At 39.8% G+C, this 20489-nt stretch overlaps 1 protein-coding gene across 3 annotated transcripts; it reads left to right on the top strand.

The window, feature by feature from the left end:
• Positions 1 to 602: 602 nt before the first annotated feature.
• PHF10 (PHD finger protein 10) lies at positions 603 to 20485 on the top strand. 3 transcript variants are annotated; one of them, XM_074896688.1, is made up of 12 exons: positions 1104 to 1262; positions 4014 to 4120; positions 4701 to 4831; positions 5628 to 5705; positions 7083 to 7216; positions 7329 to 7478; positions 8663 to 8772; positions 10281 to 10434; positions 12874 to 13029; positions 17807 to 17915; positions 18198 to 18386; positions 19821 to 20485. In XM_074896688.1, exons 1-12 carry the CDS (start codon positions 1194 to 1196, stop codon positions 19904 to 19906), a joined length of 1473 nt encoding a protein of 490 aa, XP_074752789.1. In that variant the 5' UTR covers positions 1104 to 1193; the 3' UTR covers positions 19907 to 20485. The 3 variants fall into 3 exon arrangements, with proteins under 3 accessions (XP_074752787.1, XP_074752789.1, XP_074752788.1); XM_074896687.1 differs by having other exon boundaries at positions 5622 to 5705; XM_074896686.1 differs by lacking the exon at positions 12874 to 13029 and having other exon boundaries at positions 603 to 1262; positions 5622 to 5705.
• Positions 20486 to 20489: the final 4 nt, after the last annotated feature.

The following is a 20489-nucleotide window of genomic DNA, read 5'->3' as shown; positions in this document are numbered from 1 at the left end:
ACGGCAGTGGTGTATTCTGGAAAACAGGGCTCTGGGTGGCGCGTGAAGCGCGTGGACATCTGCTGTGGGAAGGGAGCGCTGGCGGCTTTGCCGTGCCCGCGGTGGCGGTGACCGCTGATAACGAACGTGTGCGAGCACGCGGCGGCGGGGCGGGCGCCGCTTCCCAACGCCCCGGCGGCTGCTCGGGTCGCGGACCGTGGGGAGCCGCGAACGGGCAAAGCCCGGGGGGCGGCCGGGCCGGCCCCCTCCCCCCCGCGCCGGGGCGCGGCTTTGCGCTTTGTTCTCCGGCGCGGGGGCCGCGCGCGGCCGTGGGGCCCGGCGGCGCGCGTGCGGGCGCGCGCGCCGCCCCGGGCCCGGCGGCGGCGACGGGACGAGGGTCTCTCCCGTCGGGGAGGGCCGCGCTCCGCCTTCGCCCGGCCCTAACGGCGGGAGCGGGACGCGGCGGGAGCGAGCGGGACGCGGCGGCGGCGGCGGCGGCTCCCGGCGCGCAGCGGTCTGGGCGCCTCGGCGCAGCGGCGGGGCCGGCTTCCAGCGCCCTCCTCGGAGGGGCGAGCGCGCTCGTGCCGGCTCCTCCGAGTGCGCCCCCCGCCCCCCGTACCCCCCTCCTGCGGGGGCTGATGGTTCACAAACGTAGCTCGTCCCCGGCTGACGTTCCCGGAGACGGGAGCCTGGCGGCGGAGCAGCCCAGCCCTGCTGTGTGCCAGCTCCCGCGCCGGGCGGCGGCGGCGGCGCTCGGCGCCAACCTCCGCGGGGGGATGCTGCCCCTCCGCCCCGCGCTGCTGCCCAAGCGCTACCGAGGCGGCTCGGCTCCGCGCTCGCGGCCGGGCCGCGCGGCCGCCCGAGCGGCGGCAGCAGGGGGAGGAGGAGGAGGGCGCGGCGGAGGAGGCGGCGGCGGCAGCAGCGGTGGCGGCGGCGGGGCGCCGGCGCTGGGCCCGCGGGGCGGCGGCGGCGGCGGGGCGGGCCGGGTGCCGGTCCGGCGGCGCGGGCCGGGGTCGCCGCGGGCTGCCCGGAGGGGGGCGGAGCAGGAGCTGCGCGAGCCGCCGCGCTCGTGCGCGAGCTGGCCGGTAGGGGCCGTTGCCACCCCCCGCAGGGGGAGGGGGGGCGGAGCCGGGCGCGGCGCGAGGCCGGGTCGCGCGGCGGCGCTTCTCCTCGCCCAGCCGGTGGCGGCGGCGGCGGCGGCCCCCGCGGCCGTCATGGCGGCCGTCCTGTCCCCGCGCCTCTGCGACAGCGACCCGGCCACGCCCGGCGCCCAGTCCTTGAAGGTGAGAGCGGGCGGCGGCCGTGGGGCTGCGGGCCCGGAGCGGCGGCCTGGGGCCGCGGCGCAACAGCCGCCTCGGCGGGAGGCCTCTCCCGTCCCCCGCCCCGGCGTGGGCGCCGTGACCCCAACCCCATCCCCGGGGGAGCCGGGCGGCGGCGGGCGGCCTCTTGGCGGGGAGTTGGCGCCCTCCGGCGCCCCGCGCCGAACTTCGGGTGCGGGGCTGGGGGAGGAGGGGGAGCGAGGCCCCGCTGGGTGCCCGGGGACCGTCCTCCTTCCTGAAAGTCCTTAGGCGCCTTCCCGGGCGCGGCGCGGCGGCTCGTTCCGGCAAAGTTTGGCTGGAGTGGCAGGCTCTTGCGCCAAGGCCGCCCGGACCGGACCCGCGATTCCCCCGCGCTGCCTGGGCGGGTGGCACCGGGTGCGTGCTGCGGATTCTGCACCCACGCTCGGATGCACATTGGCAGTTACTTTTTGAAAGACATCTTGGTAATTTAGGCTTTCCGATTACATAATAGAGGATCGTTACGTAGATCTTATAATTGATAGACGTACCAGGAATTCGTAACGTAACCTTACTTTGTAAGGACTAGCAAGCGTTTTACGGAAACGTGAGTTTTTAAGGGAAGAAGGGGCTGGTTTTGGCAATGTTTGACTTTCCGTGTAAAGAAAGCCACAAGACAGACCCTAATTATCCTTTTTGGTACAGTAGCAGTGGTTGAACTACGGCATGTCTTACTGCGCTACAAATGTTTTCACTTTTTTCTGCAAAGCCCTCTGCAACAAACTCTCATTTCCTTGAATGTTTTAGTCTGTGAGCCTCTATGATTGAATTTGCTGAAGTTTTTAGCAAATAAGAATGCAAAGATGGAAATAGGGGGCATTCATCTCTCATGTGGTATAGGTGCTCATCTTTTTTAACAGTATTGGATTTAATAAAAGAAAATCTCAAAGGAAAAGGAGAAACTGATGTGAGGCACTTTCTCTTAACTGTCAGGTTGAGATCTATCTTTTTAAAATGTTTTGAGTCTCTCGGTAGCTTGGCTCTGGCCCTGTTCCATGTTTTTGTCTAGTAGTTGAAAAGGTTTGGAGTTCATTAATGTTCCGTGTGGGAAGTAGGGATGAAGTAGTGATGAGACATAGTTATGTCACAAAATAGTATGATGTTGTTTTGATCGGGGACTGCTACTTGTTTTGTCTAATTGAGTTTATACAGGGTATTCTCAGCAATACTAGGAAGTAGTATTACTAGTAATGCTGGCGGAGATGCTGCTTTACCTGATTCTTTAAGCATAGCTGCATTAAGAAAGCACAGTTTCATTAAATTTGCTTTTCACTTTTTGTTACTGTATGATAGATATTGTTCTTGCGACTCTACAAGAAAGAACAAAAAATTGTAGAGAATTGTGAAAAACATTAAATAAATCAAAAATACAGGAGACAAATGCTTTTTCCCTGTGGCCTGTCTTGATTATAGTACTGTGAAATGTTATATAACAAAAGTAATATATTCTCATTTGTTGGAATCTTTTGTAATGGTATTTCAAGCGATACAGTATATAAAACATACTAGAATGAAAGGCATTAGTTGAGGGTAGTTCTTGTAATTATTTAATAAGTAAGTATAATTGGTCTTGATCCATTTATTTCTGACAAGTTAATTATTCTTTCTTAAACTTTTCACAAAAGTTATGAAATGCGATTCTTTCGTATTACTCCACTTCAGAGTTACGATTACTTACAGAGCTGTCTTATTCTTGGCTCTACTACTGATGACAGTAGGCAATTCACTTGAACACTTCTGCCTTCTGTTTCTCTGTAATCATGCAAGGGTGGTCACTAATTGCTTTGAGAGTTATTCGTGAGTAGGTAAGAGTTGTATAGCATTACTGGACAACAAAGCAGTGAAAAACGCAAAAGACCAACTGAATCATTGGTTTGCTAGATTTTATGGCACTCTTTGTGTTGGTTTTTTGTTGTTTTTTTTTTTCCTCCCCTTCACCCTTTATTCCCTTTCTTTATATACATCTCATGAAATCTGAATAGTGACACCTGTCAGTTAACTTCTAAATGTTCCCTTGTAGTAGCTTTGTTCTCTTCTGTATCTGTTGCAATACAACTTGGTTTTTTCTTTTATTTTTTTCCCCACAAAAGACAAGTCTTTCTTACTTGCTGTAATTGTATATTTTTGTAAACTGTATAACATTACTTTTATATTAACTATGTCTGAAAACTCCTGTGTTGCTTTTGGTAATATTTTCCTTGATTTTATAAGCATCAGCTCTCAGTAAAGGCTTGGTGTTCTTGCTCTGCCCTTGCTTTTGCTTTTGAGAGCTAGACTGATTAAGTGAATTAGTCTTGTCCCTGACTGTCACCAGTGAGGGATGTTTGCTGGGTCTGCAGCTGTATAGCCCTGCCAATGCCGTAGGTGGTTTACATCAAGAATGATGAACTTGGTGGTCAGAGCCACAGCTCTGTCTGTTCAGTGCTCCACCTGTGCAACAGGTGAGAAATGACCCAGTTCACCCCCTGTGCCATTGTGTGTCATGCAGCTAGTTTATAGCAAAGAGTTACTTGCTACGTAAACTATCCTATGAGTTTTTGTAAAGAGTGTGCTTTTTTGTGCTTTTTTTTGTAAAGAGAGTGCTCAGTAGTTCAAATACATTTAAATTGTTGATCACCTTGCAGTATTTTTTAATGTTTTACGTTATCTGCTGAATACTCTTAATTTTTAAAACATTAATCTTCATTTTCATTTCAGGATGACACAGAAGAAAACTCCAATGATGGCAGCCAGCCATCCAAAAGACGACGTATGGGCTCAGGGGACAGTTCTAGGAGCTGTGAAACTTCTAGTCAAGACCTTGGGTAATACCATTTTTGACAGTTGACACTTTCTCTAGTCTTACTAGAGAGACAGAGACACTCTCTGCTAGTCTTACTGTATTGTTCAATATGGTTAAGTATTAGCTCTTCTTTCTTTGCTTGTGTATTCTTCATATATCTTTCTGGATTGGGGCAGTGTCCCATGAGTACCTAGCTGTCTTTTTCTCTCAGCACATTTTAAGACATTTTCTTTTAAAGTGACACAAAATGTGCTGCAACTAATTTACAATCAGAAGCACAGCTTACTTGTTTTTAAAACATTACGTATTGTTTGAATTAGTTTTGACACTGTAGTACCTGCTTTTCCTGGTGTCCTGCCTGCTATCATGCATATCCCTTTCTTCATGTTCTGTCCCTCAGCATATTGATTAATGCTGGTTTGAAGAAATATATGTGAAGTGGGGTGTAACAAGATGACTCTGAAATGGGTTAAGAGGATGCAGTCTTGTAAAGTGCTTGTCCAACTTCATAAATATTGTTCATTGACATATAAATTGGAATTTGAATTTCTAGAAATGTTCTTTCTTCAGGATTCTTTCATTTGTTCTAACATTGTTCTTAGATACAGCTATTTTCCTGCTGAAAACTTGATAGAATACAAGTGGCCGCCAGATGAAACAGGAGAGTACTATATGCTTCAGGAGCAAGTCAGTGAATATTTGGGTGTGACTTCCTTTAAAAGAAAATATCCAGGTATTTATTTTTAAAGGTTTTCTTCTAAAAATCTTTGTCTTCATGCAGTTTGGATGTAATCTGCGTCTCTTTGACTATAGCGTGAGCCAACTGAGTAAAAAAAGACTCTGGCAAAGGCAGGCCTGAATTATGTATGTTGTACTTTACATTTTTGTTACTGGCGTATTGAAAATGGATCCTACTATTTTCAAAGTAACTTAAGACTTTGTGTTATTGCTACTGAAAATCTGTAAACAGGTCTGATTTGGGGGTTAGATCAGCAGGTACCATTTGATAATTGACTCAATTTTATTTTTAAGTGTTTTGTTGGTGATTTCTTATTATATAGCTATATATTCTATAATCTTTGTCCCTGAATTGGGGCAACATTTCTACGCTGTGGAAGAATTTTAAAAAACGAATTGGGGAGGTTCTAGGATTTGAGCCTTCATTATTCAGAATTGTCAAATCTGGTTCTTCTGTCACAGAATTTATTTTTAAAAGGCACATTAAAAGAAAAAAAGAATGTACCTTCAGTGCTTAATAGTGCTTGCTGCATCTGAGCTTATGTATCAAGTTTCTTCAGGATTTCTGTAAATCATAACTACAGACAGAGTACTCAGAAAAATTGACCATGTCCCTACAGTGTATATTAAAGCTAATTTATAAAATTACCATGTTTGTAAGAATAGTAAAATAATACAGACTCTCACTAACTGGAAATAAAATTGTCAAAATACTTTGACACTGTTTATGGGGGAGTTTGAGTAACTGCACACATTTTTATTGCTCGTTTTTGTTTTCTTTGGAGATTTAGAAAGACGAGATCTATCTCACAAGGAGAAACTCTACCTCAGAGAACTAAATGTCATCACGGAGACTCAGTGCACACTAGGTAAGGAAACAAATTGTTGGATTCCTTGTTACAGTGTTAAAAACATGACACGCTGAAAATGTGATTCAGTTTGATAGAGAATTGCATCAGTCTCAACTGAAAACATACATTCTGAAATGAAAACCAGTTTATTATTACTTTGTGTAAATTAACTGTGAGGTATGAGTATTCCAGATTTGTTGTAAAAAAAAAAAAAAAAAAAAAATTTGGGATCTTTTCTAATTACTTAGCAAAATCCCTTCTATGTTGTAAATTAACTTTTAGAACCTTCTTCTAGAAAAGAGAACATAATTTTTCAAATTAAAAATGACATCAGTCTTGTGCAAGTTAGAACTCAAAAAACAGTGTATCTGACAGAGTTCAACTTTTTAGAAGTTAGAAGGGTGTGCACTAAAGCACTTTAATGTACTTGAAATAGAATGATGTCATTGATGTGACTTGTATTGAAAGAGCTTGAAGTATTTTTTTTTCTTCCCCTGGTAACATGTAACTTGTAACATGTTGGAGATTAAATGATTCCTGTTGCATTTTTTAATGTACATTCTGGGTCTGTGTAAATGTAATGTTATTTTATATACTAACAATTTTTGGTATACCGCTTTTATTTCTCACCTGTCAGCACTCTTGACTATTTTTTTTAAACTTAAATATGTGGGAGAGGACAGTACCTAATTTTTAATCAACAGAAGCAAAATGCCATATTCTGCCTCATATATCCGGTAGAGATACATGCTGAGTTAACTATCCCTATTTTTTGAGGTTATATGTATTATCAGTGGTAGTAATATAAATCAGCCTCCATTCTGTTGGCAGTGTTTGGAGATTAGTTGCGTTGAAACCTTTAAAGAAGGAGTTGTGCATCGAAGTTGCAAACGGAGGCAGTCTGACTTCTGGACTTCAAATGCTTTAATTATGAGTCAGGAGTCTGTGTGCAGTTTGCTGCTCTGAATTGCCCTCACAGTGATTCTTTATTGATTTGTATAGAGAGGCTATGTAAACCTTGTAATTTCAGTTAAGTTTCTGCAAGTTAATGAAACTAACACTTCACCGATATTGGAAACTGAAACTGACAGTTCACCAGGTCCCCTTTAGAACAAGGGTTCTGCCTCGCAGGGGAGTTTTGTAGGTGGCTGAGTTAATGTGAAGGGGTCTGTAGCTGTAAGGAAGAAGTGAGCCTTGCCTCCTTGGGTAGAAGCAAACGCCTCATCAGCCTTGAAAGCTAAACAGCACAAGTTCACTTCTATTTGAGAGAGAAGCATTGTGCACAGCAGGTTTTTGTCTTTAGTTGCTCAAAAACTTGAGTTGATCATTGCGGGATATAAACAATCTACAGTTAAGTTTGCCAGATAGCGTCATTATTGCTTTTATCTATTTTAGGTCTAACAGCTTTGCGTAGTGATGAAGTAATTGATCTTATGATTAAAGAATACCCTGCCAAACATGCTGAGTATTCTGTTATACTGCAAGAGAAAGAACGTCAGCGAATAACAGATCATTATAAAGAGTACTCTGTAAGTAACTAGCATATAAGTGAACGAGATCTGTAACGTGGAGTATAAGAAAAGGCTGTTCTCAGACTAATAGTGAAATGTATGTGAATTAATAAGATTGTTTTTGTTTCAGCAAATGCAGCAGCAGAACACACAAAAAGTAGAAGCCAGTAAAGTTCCAGAATATATAAAAAAGGCTGCCAAGAAAGCTGCAGAATTCAACAGCAATTTAAACCGAGAGCGGATGGAAGAAAGAAGAGCCTATTTCGATCTACAGACACATGTAGGCAGATTTAAATTTCTTATCAATGTCAGTAGGTAGCTCCTTGCTTGTTTTAGTAAAGTTGGTTTTGGTACCATTTTAACTATCTTATTGTCAAAAGTTTTGATTAGTCTTGTTTCAGTCATGTAGAGACTTAAACAATTTTGCTGTTAAATGAGTAATACTGGTAAAAATAATAATATCAAATATCTTTAATGTGAAAATTTGTTTTAACTTGAAAATACTTGTCTTAGGAAGCATTAAAAATTGCAGTGCTACTTCATTCTAATGTCTTTAATCTGCTGGTAGTAGCATAAAGCTAAGAGGGATTTAGGTTAAGAAGCTTCTGTTGCTATTGTATCTATTCACATAAATGCCTGATTCTTTTCTGGAATACCTCCAAAATTTTGCATGAGCAATAACTAGAGTAAAACAGTAAACTATCCTCTAAGAGAGTGCTGCCTGTCAGTGTTACACCCTTGTTTTTTTTGGTGTTACATTATTTTTTATTAGATATATTTCATGCTTCTATGCTTGATTAAAAAAAAAAAAAAAAAGCCAGCATTTTGGAGCAGGACTGTTCTGCTTGTGCAAAGACAGGAAAGCAAAAATTTTCTCTATGCAAATTATTATGTGACAGTCTATTATGGAGAGTTTACATTTTTCTGGTATTGATGCATGTTAGAGACAAGGTAGTAGATAATTAGTTTTACTTCTTTCTAAGGGAAAGAGTGCTTCTGTATAAGTTTCTCCTTTCCATATATTTGTATTATTAAATGGGATTTTTTTTTTATAGTTCAGTCTGGTTTCAGAATTACATGGACATGTTCTTGCTACCCTCTACCAGTATGGACCAACAATGATAATTCATGCTAAAGATGCCAGTCACAAAAGTCAATGTTTACGGTTTCGATTGTTAGATTTTAATTTTTAAATTATTTTACATAATATACTGTTAGAAGTAGTCTTACCTAATGTTCAGTTCACTGGCTGCTTAGTGATTAGACTTAATTGATAATACTGTTTTGTGAGTGGGGTCTCTTACTGTCTTAATTATTTGGATTACTCAGGGGAGAACTCAGGTGGCTGTTTCCAACCTAATAAAACTGGCTAGTTAAAAAATATTTGGGAGGGTAGATGGTGAGGAGGGATGAAAAGTTTGTACGTGAAACAAAAATGTAATTATTTTGTATTAAACTATACAGATTATCCAGGTGCCTCAAGGAAAATACAAAATCTTGCCTACAGAGAGAACAAAGGTTAGTCCTTATCCAGTGGCTCTCATACCCGGCCAGTTCCAGGAGTACTACAAAAGGTATTTTAAAAGCATCCCAACTCCTGATTCTCTTGCACTGATCTACTTTTCTGCTTCTAACAGATGGAAAACATTTCATTGTGTTTTGAAATGATTTTATGTTTGAGACTTGCTAGTCTAATGGATGCATAGCACGACAGCTTTTGTCAACAAAACGGTACTGGCTGCAAGAGTACTGTCGCTACTGATGTACTGCTGTGGCTGAGATTTGGCCTGCTCAGATATTTACTGTGGTAAAAGGAGACATTGATTCCACTCCTGCCACCCTCATGTGTTTACTTATCATCTGCCTCTGCATGTGTGCTAAGATTAATGTTGCTATATCATGGTGTTGTAATGCTGGCTTGTGATCATGTGTTTTCTGTGTGACATTCTAACTGTCCTTTGTTAAATTTTTAGAAAGCTTTTAATTTTGAAAAAAAATGGATTGGTCTTGTGGGCTAAGTTTAATGTTGGATTTGTGAGAGAGAAAGGTGTTGCTAGTTGGATCTTTGTATTTCATGAAAAATGTGTACTTGACTGTCTATACACATTTAAGACTTTACCAGTGACATGCTCCCATTTGACAAATACATACTGATTTGAAAATTGTTGCCTAAGCCTTATCATCTGTACAACACAGATGGTACTCATCCTATACATGCACAGTGTTCTTTAAAGAAGGCCTTTATCTGCATATGCCTTGCTCATTCCACTGTGTGTGCATACAGCCCACCCCAAATTTGCATGTTACAGGACATTCTTGAATGACTTCAATTTTATTACACTAAATTGAATTAAAAATGCTAGATATCCTGTTTATTTTGCACTTACAAGCTGCAAGTGAAGCTGCTTATCCTTCTTAATGAAGGACACAACCTTTCAAAATAATATTCTATTCCTTACAATGCTTGTCCTTAACAGTAAGAAGACATACACTTTGTTCTTAGTATTTAAGGTTTAGAAAAAAAAGGGTAGATCGCACATGTTAAGCTCTATCTGTCTATAAGCAATGTGATTATATCTTCACATTCTTCTGAAATTATATTTTAATACGCATTTTTTGTTCTCCTTCAGTAATCAAGGAACTCAGACATAGAGCTGTATTCTTTACTTACTTTGCTTTGGACCCTGTTTGTGTCCCTGGGTTAGAATTGTTGTACACAAGCTATGTGGGGCACTGTACATTTATAAACAAAGTGTATAGGCTGCTGCGCGTAGTAATGTGGATTGGTTAAAAATTTTCCAGGGTTCTGTGGCCTCTTATGATGATGTAGGTTTGGAACATTGCAAATACACTCCTTCTGTGTTCCATGAATACTTGCTATACAAAGAAGACAGTTACTAGGTGGTATCACATTTGGGAGGAGAAATTAGTATGTTTCCTGTGTTTTCAGAACTGCATGTTTTTATGTGCCTGCCTGAAAAAAAGGGAGCTTTTACTTTTTCCTCATTGAAGTCCTTGTATGCTGTGTGACTTAATATTTATGCATAAAGTACATATGGATTTATTTATTTATTAACTTTAGATACTCTCCAGATGAACTTCGTTACTTGCCATTAAACACAGCTCTTTATGAACCTCCTTTGGATCCAGAGCTACCTGCGTTAGACAGTGATGGAGATTCAGATGATGCAGATGAAGGGCGAGGTGATGAAAAACGGAAAACCAAAGGCAATTCGGTGAGACAAATTGAAAATATTCTTCAACAAAAAACCCTTTTCCCTTCACTTTTGTTAGTTTCAGTAGTTTCTTAGTAAAACTTTAACATTTGCAAAATGAAGGAGAATCATAAAGTGTACTCCCTTTTTTAATGTTTTCTCTTTAATTTTGTAACACTGCTCTTCAGCTTTCCATTTTGATCCATTTTTAAAGTAAATCAATCAAATATTTGAAATTTCAGGCCTGTTGTTCCTTCTTTTTAAAGAAATCTTGAAGAATCTTCCCAACCACAGCTCTTCATTATGCCCTTTTCCCCAAGGGGAAGTTGCTAGCATTTCTGAGGGGAAGGAACATCGTAGTTCAGGTCACAGCATATTTTGCTACTTAAGTCCCACAGAATCTGTCACTAAAGCAAAGGTGTTGTTAGCCTGATAACTTTGTATTCTTGTGACATAGAACAGGAAGTACTCAATACAGAAACACTTACTTTATTCCAATTTGAAGAGAAGGGAAAAAGCACTGGAGTTTTTTTGCTTTACAGTACATCTTTAAAAAGATGGTTATGTTCACTCTATGCAAACACAAAGTTAACTGTTACTGAAAGTTAAGGGAAACTTTTACATACCTACCTTGACAGTGGTTTAAGTGCTCAGGAGCAGCTGAGCTTCAGATGAGCTGTCTGAGTACAACTGAACCACTGGTATATTGGTGTAGTTAGTGTGGTGACAACCAGTTTCCAGAAATTTACCCCTAATTTTAAGAGAAATAGAATGTAAAATCACAGGTGCATTTAACATTTCCTAGTTCAGTTGACAAACAAGTTAGATGGTGGATATATGTAATGCTGAATTTTGACATATAAGTATTTATTTTGTTTGAATATTCATAAGATACTCATAACTGAAGACAAAAGGATGGGGTCAGCTTGTAGGTTAACAAGGAAGAGATAGCTGTTAGTACACCCTTTCTGCTTGCATTTTTTTGAGAAAAAAAAATAATATCAATTTAGTGTGCTAAATGTTAACTCAAAATTTCCATTTAATCACGCTCCAGCTTTTTTACAGTTGGTCTTTAACCATTTCTTCCCAGTTCCCTTTTCCACTGACTTCCATTCCCTGTAATGGTAAAGTAACTGGACCAAGCAGACTATCCTTTAATTTTTCACAGAAATTCAGAAGTCTTTGGTGACAGATTGCAGAAGGGAAAATGTCATTGTGTTGGAAAAGTGTAGGGAAAATTTAAAATGAGAGTCCTGTGCAGTGGGTTTGGCTATGGAAACAGGCATTCTTTGCTACTCAGTGGGGCATATTGTTAGGGGAAAAATAACCGTTGAACATGGAGTTAGACAGTTGTCAGGCCTCTTTCCCTTAGTTTTGGGCTACCTACCATTCGTCACATCTCCCTGGTGATTCCTCCAGTATGCTTTATGCTTCTTCCTTTTTCACTCTCTCGGTTGTTGGAGGCAGGTAGCAATTTTCCTGTTAGTGTTTTAATGGGCCTGTCCTAAATAACCCTTCTCCTAAAATAGCGGTGAAACATACCATTTCTTGTTGCTGCATAGTTTGCTTTGCTTTTGTGTTATACTCCTCCCTTTGCCCTATGCGTTTTGTCTGTTTTGATTTCAGGCTCTGGGGCATAGGCTGATAACCATTATGTTTGTACAGAGTGCCTTTCACTGTAGGGCATTGTTGTTATTTGGCCTTTTGGTTTTTATTGTAATAAATGTGATTAATTGTATTGCTTTCTTCTGGAGCTTCTGGAGGCCTTTATTAACACTTTCCTGAGAAAAATCTTGAGCTGCTGTTTTTAATTATGCTTATGTTGATCTCTCACCCTCTTTGAACCTCTTCCCTCTTTCTTGCCTTGTCATTTGTCAAAAAAAAAGAAAAAAGCTTTAACTGCAGCATAAATTCTGCTGTTTGGTTCTGTATTAAATATTGAAGTGTGTTTTGCCTTTGATGGCATTCTTCTGCTGCAATCCAAATTAAATATTTAGATTGCTCCTGGTGAAAACAGTAGATGAGGGTGGCAGAAAAAACCTTCACATGTTTAATTCAAGGCAGTACTATCTGGTAGGACACTAAATGCGTGGCAAGGGCACTTTTAACTTTTTGCTGGCCCTCTACTTTGTAAACAACATCTTTATAGTTGCATATAGTGAATTTCTTGCTGACTTTTAAAGGAAAACGGTTCAAAGAATCATGCTGTTGTGCTCCCCACTCTGGTATCAAGACAAACTGGAAAACATGACTGCAATTGCTGATGCCAGTCTCTTAGCATGAGGAAAAAGAAGATAATGAAGGTTATGAACAAAGGTGTTCTAGATTGTGATGTACACCATGCTTTTGCAGGAGGAAGGATGTATCCTTCTCTTACCTTAGCTGGCTCTAAGGGGCATAGGAAAGACTTGTCTGTCTATCCGAAAAATAAAAAATATAGCTATGGTATTTTTATTATAGGACAATTCATCTGGCAATGTATCTGAAGGTGATTGCGCCACAGACAACCAGGAGGATTCTTTTCAGGGAAGACAAAAAACAAGAGACAAAAGTGCTACTCCAAGAAAAGATGGTTCCAAACGTTCTGTATTATCCAAATCAGTTCCTGGGTACAAGGTAGAAGAAAAAAGCCCCTGACTGAACTTTACTGACAAGCCTCTCCCTGAAATACTTGGTTTTTTAATAATATGGAACTTCTGCTTGCTGTACTTCACTAGCTGCTCTCCTGTTGTGTGCTCCATCTGTTTGCTTCCTTACTTCCTTTTTGCTTTTATTTCATGTGGGGCTTTCCTTTACCCTAGCTATACACTGGCCTCTGTTTCTGTTGACTTCTTGGATTTCCAGGCAGTAACACCAGAAAAATCCATTATGGATTTATCATTGGAACTCTACATCTTTCTATCTGCCTTAACACAGCAGTCAGAACTGCCAGTTCAAAACTAGCTTTCAGAATCCATTATTTTTTTCCTACTATTTAGTGTGGCAGCATACCAAGAGATCAGTGCTGTAAAGTGCAGCTGTGTGGCGGAACATATTGTAACGATGTTCATTTTAAATACAGCCTTTCATCCTGAAATGTTGTGATGTATAGGTTGGAAGGCAAGAAGCTTACTGCAGTTGTACAGGCAACACTACGTAACCACTTTAACAGTATATGGAAAATAGCTTTTTATGTAGTTCATACTATGTAGAAATGTTTGTGGGCAAATGCTTTTATTCAAGCTAAAAACTCGGTGAGGATGTTAAAACATTTCAGCTGTTAAGCAGTGATTGCCAAACCGAAGACCCAAATCTTCAGTATTACTGTATAATAATTTCAAAAATTAAGATAAAAATAAGATTAAAATACTTTTCAGAAGAAATGGGAATTGACATGCATTATTTATGTGGTGTTATTCTGCATACTAACAGAGCATCTGAATAGAGTGTAACACTTCTAAAGCACATTATTGCCTAGTCCCATTCCACTGAAAAGAATGAGAATTTTACATTGACTTACGTGGCAGCAGGAACAGACCCATAAAGAGGGAAAACACTACATTCAGATAGGGCTTAGTATATAACAATCAGGAATGCTTGTGAAGAGAGGTTATGGAAAAAGGAAGACTTTTGTCAGTGACTAGATCGTACATACTGAGAAAATGTCTCAGCAAAAGTGAGCTGTTGATGGCTTGCATTTTTATATTCATAAATACTTGCTACCTGTATTTACCAAGTTAATAGTAAATAAACTATAACTTATGTTAAGAAGTAATTTCCAGCAAGAATTAGACAGTTTTGATAAATTTTCTCTACATACAGTATCTGTACAAGTTCATAACAGATAGCAGGTTCCAGTTGCGTTTTCTGTTTTCAGGAACTTACTAAGAAATATGCAAACTACGGAGATTTAGACTGTGGTACCATATGTATATTTTTTTATATGTAACTTTGCAAATTGTTGTAGACACAGAATGCATACTGATATTCCCATGAACATGAAATCCAAAGATGGAGTTTGAAATCTTTTTTTTTAGCTTTGTTTAACTTGACTTTAGAGATCGTGTGCCACTGGTTTACAGTTTAACTTAGCTACGAGATGCCCGAGTGTTTTCTTAGTCCAATCTATTGAATGGCCCTATGAATGCATAGAGAGAGAACTGATGGAGCAGAACTTTCTGCCAAGTTCTGAACTTCTAACTGTAGAATGGTAGTCTACAGCATTGCATTTTGAAAATGGATTCCCATAGCAATTACTTACTGGTTCAGAATCACAGATTGTGTTAGTTACAAGGTATTACTCTAAATTTACAGCGCCACATCTTTGCAATGTCAGCGTACCCTGCCTGCATCAGCCATCAGGCCGTTGATAAGTCACAGGTGGTGATGTTGTGTTGAGAAGGTGAGAGGATTGGCTTTCTTGTTTGTGGGAACGTTTAAACGCTTTCAGTAAACCCAATAACACAAGTGGTTTTAACTGGTAAGATGGAAAGGTTCTTGTTCGTTAGTCTATAAAAACACCAGGTAATGATATACCATATGTGCCTAAATGGTAAGGCACTTTGAGCTGAAGGCTTAACTGATTTAAAATGTTGTCCCTGTGAATTCCAAATCTTTGTAATACTTTTGTTCTGTATTGTTCTCTAATATTTGACTATTTTTGTAGGACAGTAATCTTTTGGTTACATGTAGTTAAAACTGAAGGATAATTGCTATGGCATCAACATGCAAATGTATAGTTATAGCCACATTATGAGTATTACAGGATTCACACATTTCCGCTGAGTTATTTTTGAGTAAAAGAAATAATGTATTTTATATGGAGCCATTTTTATTGTCAGTTCTTTAACAAAGAACAGTTAGCATGTTTTACATTTTGTCATGTTACAAGTAGCAAGTCTTTGTTGCTGCAGGACTGGCTACTACAGTTGCACACACAGGGTACTGTTAAAAAGTACAGGAGATTTTTTTGCACATAAAACTGAAATGTATTGAGAAACTATATTTTACAACACTTGTGTTTCAGATCACTATATGGAAATGGAACGCTTTGCATTCAGAATAGGACCTGATAAAAATGGTGTAGTTGGAATGCTTACTTTGAGAGCTGCAGCACAGCAGCATGGAAGTGCAGACTTACAGAGCAGGCGGTCATTGTTTTGACCCTGCATTCATTTTCTCTCAATTCCTCATGCCAATAAGATGAGGGTGTAAAAAGCAAAATTTACTCTAAGCAGATGGGATATTGTGACTTCCCATTTGGATTTGATAGACCTTTTTCATAGCATTTCTAAAAGCCATTTATGGTGGTAGAACTTGAACTGATTTGGAATGTGAATAGTCTTGCATTTTTCTTTTTTTTTTTTAATTTTTTTAAAAATACTTCCATACTGTTGGAACTTTATTATTAATATGCTGTGATTCTCACCCCCCCAGCATGCACGATTTCTAGTGAACACAATTTAGTGAAATGAGACTAGATGGAAGCATTGTTAATAAATGCATCTATATCCATGTCTAACTTTAGAGTTATGTGTATCAGAGTGTTAACCACACATACCCTAAGGCAGATATGCTCACCGAGAAGCAGCTCACTTTAGTTTTGCTGGAGGACCAGGGAGTATGTATGCTGCTGTACATTAAAGGCAGTAAACCACAAATCCATAACAAACTAGAAGTCTGATAGAAAAGTGCACTTGCTATTCTGGAAAGGCTTGGTTTACTTAGAAATAGATAAAAACACAATTAAAAAAAAAAAAAGTTAGAATGTAGCCTAAAACAACGGAAGGGTAAATGCTGCAACACTGACGAGGTTTAAGCATGTGCCACTTCTGTTGGGAGGAGCAGGGTATAAAGGTATACATGTAGGACACCTAGTATAGTTAACAGTAAAAGAGTTTGTGTGGTTTTGCTTTCATTATATTTATTATTTTGTAGAGATGTTTGTGAATGTTAGACTTATCGGTTTATTATATTTATGTATAAAACAGGTTGATTCTGCTTTTTTAAAATAAATAAGCAAAAAAAAGTCTGTATGAATGCCTCTGTCATCTTTTGAAGGAAGTTACCTATAAACATCTGGTACGGCGTTTTCTTTTCTGAAATAAACTCTTTAGACCAGACAATTTGAAGCAGACCGTAGCCATGTTTTAACTTAAAAAGCAGATTGAAGACTTGAGAAAACTTTAAGCAACGCATCCTGACTACCCTAAAAAGGAGTTATTAATTATCTTGCTAGGTGGTAGAAAAATATGGCTGGGGAAGTAGACAAACTTAAAGATAAGTTGTATTGCACAAGCTCTCGGTAATTTTTATATATATATATATATATATAAAAATTACATGTAGTTCTGTTTTCACTTTTTAAATTTATTTTAAAATTAAACTTAATTCTTCTTGCCACATGAGTTGGTAGTTGACTGGGATTCTTCTTGTTTCCTACAAGCCAATTAGTTCCTTAGAAAACAAGGATATGCCTTGAATTCCCATTACTAGCTGCATCTTTGCAGCAACATTTTTTTTTAACACTCCTGCACTGGTCAGTTTAACACCAGTGAGTACTATATTAATTTTAAACCATATTTCTCACTAATTTCATTATGGATGGTTGAAGCTCAAGAATGTAACTACTGAAGTGCTTCTGAAGTTCTTAAAGCTTTACTTCTTCCTTGGTTCTCGCTGGGATAAAACTGTGTTGGTGCCTCTCTTGGGTTGGGACACAGCATCCACATGCAAGTGTTACTCACTGTAAGAGTCTGCTATTTCTCTCTTACCTTTCAAACGGATCGCATGGACCCAGATACGCTCCAGGTGATCACTTAGAAAGATGATGAATGTAAAACTAGTTAAATGCAAGGGTATGTATTTCTTACAGCCATTGTGACTGGATACAAGAAAGCATGGTAAAACATAGCCATGTACAGCCTAGCTAACCAAATATTTTGAAGCTAAAGATATAAAAATCAAGTTTTTTGCTTTTATAATTGATTTTCAGTATTAAGGACAAATGTCATGCAAATGGAAAACTGTATTTATTTCTTACCTAAACAGGAAATCTGTATGAAGATTCATAAAAAAGTATATTGAAAAAACACTGACATTTTTAATGTCGGGTGACATTTAATTTACATTGAGGGGAATATTAGCTTTGAATTTATAGAAAGAAGCAAATACATGCTTTTGCTCCAATTTGGTTTACTTATAACTCACTACATGTGTCAAATGCAAAATTTTATGCAGTTAATCTACAATTTCTTTCAGTGCTGCTGCTTGTCAGGTATGGTCATATGTTTTAAGGTTCACACATCATAACAGATAGTTCATTAATTTTAAGAGTTAAGGAGATATATGACATTTCCTTTTAAGCCTGTAAATTCTTCTGGAATGAATTTATAGCCCTCTTCTACCCTTCCAGCCAAAGGTCATTCCAAATGCTATATGTGGAATTTGTCTGAAGGGTAAGGAGTCCAACAAGAAAGGAAAAGCTGAAGCTCTTATACATTGCTCCCAGTGTGACAACAGTGGTGAGTATCTGCATACACTAGGCAGATTCCTAAAGGAGTTTGTCTGACAGATCATTATGTGGAAGTATTTAGTGTACTACACTTGTGTACCAACAGTTAGGTTGCCTTTTCTGTCCTTCATTAAGTCCATCTCTGTTTAATGTTACATGTAGTAGCATATTCAGTGCACTGTGGGATCTCGTCAGGAGATGAGCTAAACTTCAGCTTCTGTAAAAGCAAACAGTTTAACTAACTTTAAACTTCATTTCAGACATAAAAGTAATAATATTGGTTTTAATCTAGGCCACCCTTCTTGCCTTGATATGACCCCGGAGCTTGTTGCTATGATTAAGACTTACCCTTGGCAATGTATGGAGTGTAAAACGTGCATTATATGTGGGCAGCCTCACCATGAAGAAGAAATGATGTTCTGTGATGTATGTGACCGTGGTTATCACACTTTTTGTGTGGGGCTTGATGCTATCCCTTCAGGTAATAAAGTCAGAGTTAATTTTTCCCTTCCCACCTCTTCTGAGTCCTGGGCTTTCTCTGTCAGAATTAATGTATGCATTGCTCTCGAAAGAATAGTTTAAAACAAGTGTGAAGGGTAGGAGTAAGAAATACAGTAGGAAAGCATTCACGCTGTAGGGTCCCATTTTTTAAATAAGCTTTATTTCTCTCTATTTGGTTGTGCAGAGTTTAACCTCGCAATTCCTGTATAGGAAATATAATTGGCTTCTACAACAGAATCTGAACAGGCTCACTCAGAACTAGGTGTTTTTTCTTTTCCACATCCACAGAATACTGAGAATAATTACCTCTTTTCATAAAAGAAACCTGTAAAGAGGCTGTATTGCTGAATATTGCTGGAATATAGCTTTCACATTAGTAAAGTGTTCGTGCTATTATATCAGTTTCTAAATTAAAAAGTATGCTCAATTTAATATTTGTAAACACCTTTTTAAACATCTTCCTTCCCCTTTTTTTCTTAAATATCAAAGCTGGAAGTGAAGTGCCTTGGTGTCAGGCAGCCTGCACCTTTAAATTACCTGGTCACTTGTATCACCTAGCCAACTCATGGCAATATAAAGCAAATAACTTTTTCATGTAATAGTAAATCCATGCTAAGCAAGTTCATGAGTAAGTATTCAGAGGCCACGTGTTCTGCAGTGACAGTATTCCCTCTAACTGCAGTACTTCAGAGATACTGTTCATTCCCATTTGGGGAAGTGCTGGTGCTAGCTGTCACTTTAGTACAGGTTCTGTGGCAGACTTAACTTTCAGGCTGACCTAAGGACAGAATCTAAACAAAATAGATTATATGCCTACAAACCCATTAAATTACCAAAGTAGCCTTTATGATTCCAGCTGTTGTAATATAAGCAGTTAAATGCTTCTCCTCTTTGCTCAACCCTTTATTGTTCCCTCAATAAATGTGTTTTAGTGCAGGGTCTGGTGATGGAACCTCTGGCAGCAGTTTAATCTGTGCTGCCTGACTGCACGGAAATAACGGACGCTGCTCTGGGGAACAGGACCCTGCACCTGTGGCAGAAGAGCTGTTCATTTCTGCTCTGAGTAACTGCCCATAACCTAAAGCTGGCATCATTCATGTGAAAATGTAACTTGCAAACTCCAGCACTGTTTCCCATAACCACCTCCTTAGCAGTGCTGGCACTTCCTGAGGTCCATAAGGGTTAGTGTAGCCAGCTGTTACGTGTAAGGAGTCTGCAAGAGGGGGTGAATTTTATATGCTGCTTTCCATACCTTTTAGAAAAGATGCCTACATTTTCAAAAAAAGCACGGGTTGTTTACATTAAAAGAAGTACTGCAAATAGATGAGCGCCTATTAGAATGGTGAAAGCTGCCTAACTAGGTGAGTGAGTAGCAAAGTTAGTTTCCCAATAATTGATAACTTTCTTTCCTTAGGTCGCTGGATTTGTGATTGTTGTCAGAAAGACCCTCCCGTACCCAGAAGAGGAGGAAGAAGGGGGAAAAACAGCAAGGAGGGCTAAACCCCCCCCCAAAATTGCTGTCCAAAACTTAACTGCACAAATTAGAAGTGATACTTTGGTGCTATTTAACCAACCACTCTAAGAGGAACAATACCACTTTTTTTCTTTTTACCAAATAAACTTTTAATTTTGGCTATATAATGACTTTTTTCTGATACAAGTCACTAATCATGTCCTGTCAGGTGTCTAGATAGAGACAGACAAGCCAAATTCCCACTCGAGAAGGCTTTCAGTAATGAAATTTAAATTGTACATGCACCATTTGTATAAAATTATAGTAATGTTCTTGTTTCAGTGCACTCATCAGTAAGCTCTGTGAAAAGAAAATTACAGAGCAATTTAAATATACACTATTTGCATAGCAGCTGGTTATTTTGAAAGTCTCAATCAAAGCAAAAAATACTCCTGGAAAAACTAACTTTGAAGGAAGAGTAGGCATGCCCTGACCTTCTTACAATATGCTGTGAATTCCTTTCAGCAGAAGTTTTCTTTGCAAGCTAATGACTTATTCATAAAGATGTACTAAAAAAAAAAAAAATCAATCACAAAAAGCTATAAAGGGAGGTGTAAGAAAACACCTCTC

The sequence above is a fragment of the Athene noctua genome, chromosome 1 (assembly GCF_965140245.1).
Source record: "Athene noctua chromosome 1, bAthNoc1.hap1.1, whole genome shotgun sequence".
NCBI lineage: Eukaryota > Metazoa > Chordata > Aves > Strigiformes > Strigidae > Athene > Athene noctua.
Note: the sequence above shows the minus strand (reverse complement) of the source record. Positions and strands in the feature narration are given on the sequence as shown.

What these genes read in the sequence shown, in the direction of transcription:
- PHF10 (XM_074896686.1), top strand. Translation starts at nt 618, where the DNA reads ATGGTTCACAAACGTAGCTCGTCCCCGGCTGACGTTCCCGGAGACGGG. An exon ending in CCGGCGCCCAGTCCTTGAAG is followed by an intron (nt 1,263 to 4,013) that starts GTGAGAGCGGGC and finishes TTTTCATTTCAG; the next exon opens with GATGACACAGAAGAAAACTC. An exon ending in CTCCCAGTGTGACAACAGTG is followed by an intron (nt 17,916 to 18,197) that starts GTGAGTATCTGC and finishes GTTTTAATCTAG; the next exon opens with GCCACCCTTCTTGCCTTGAT.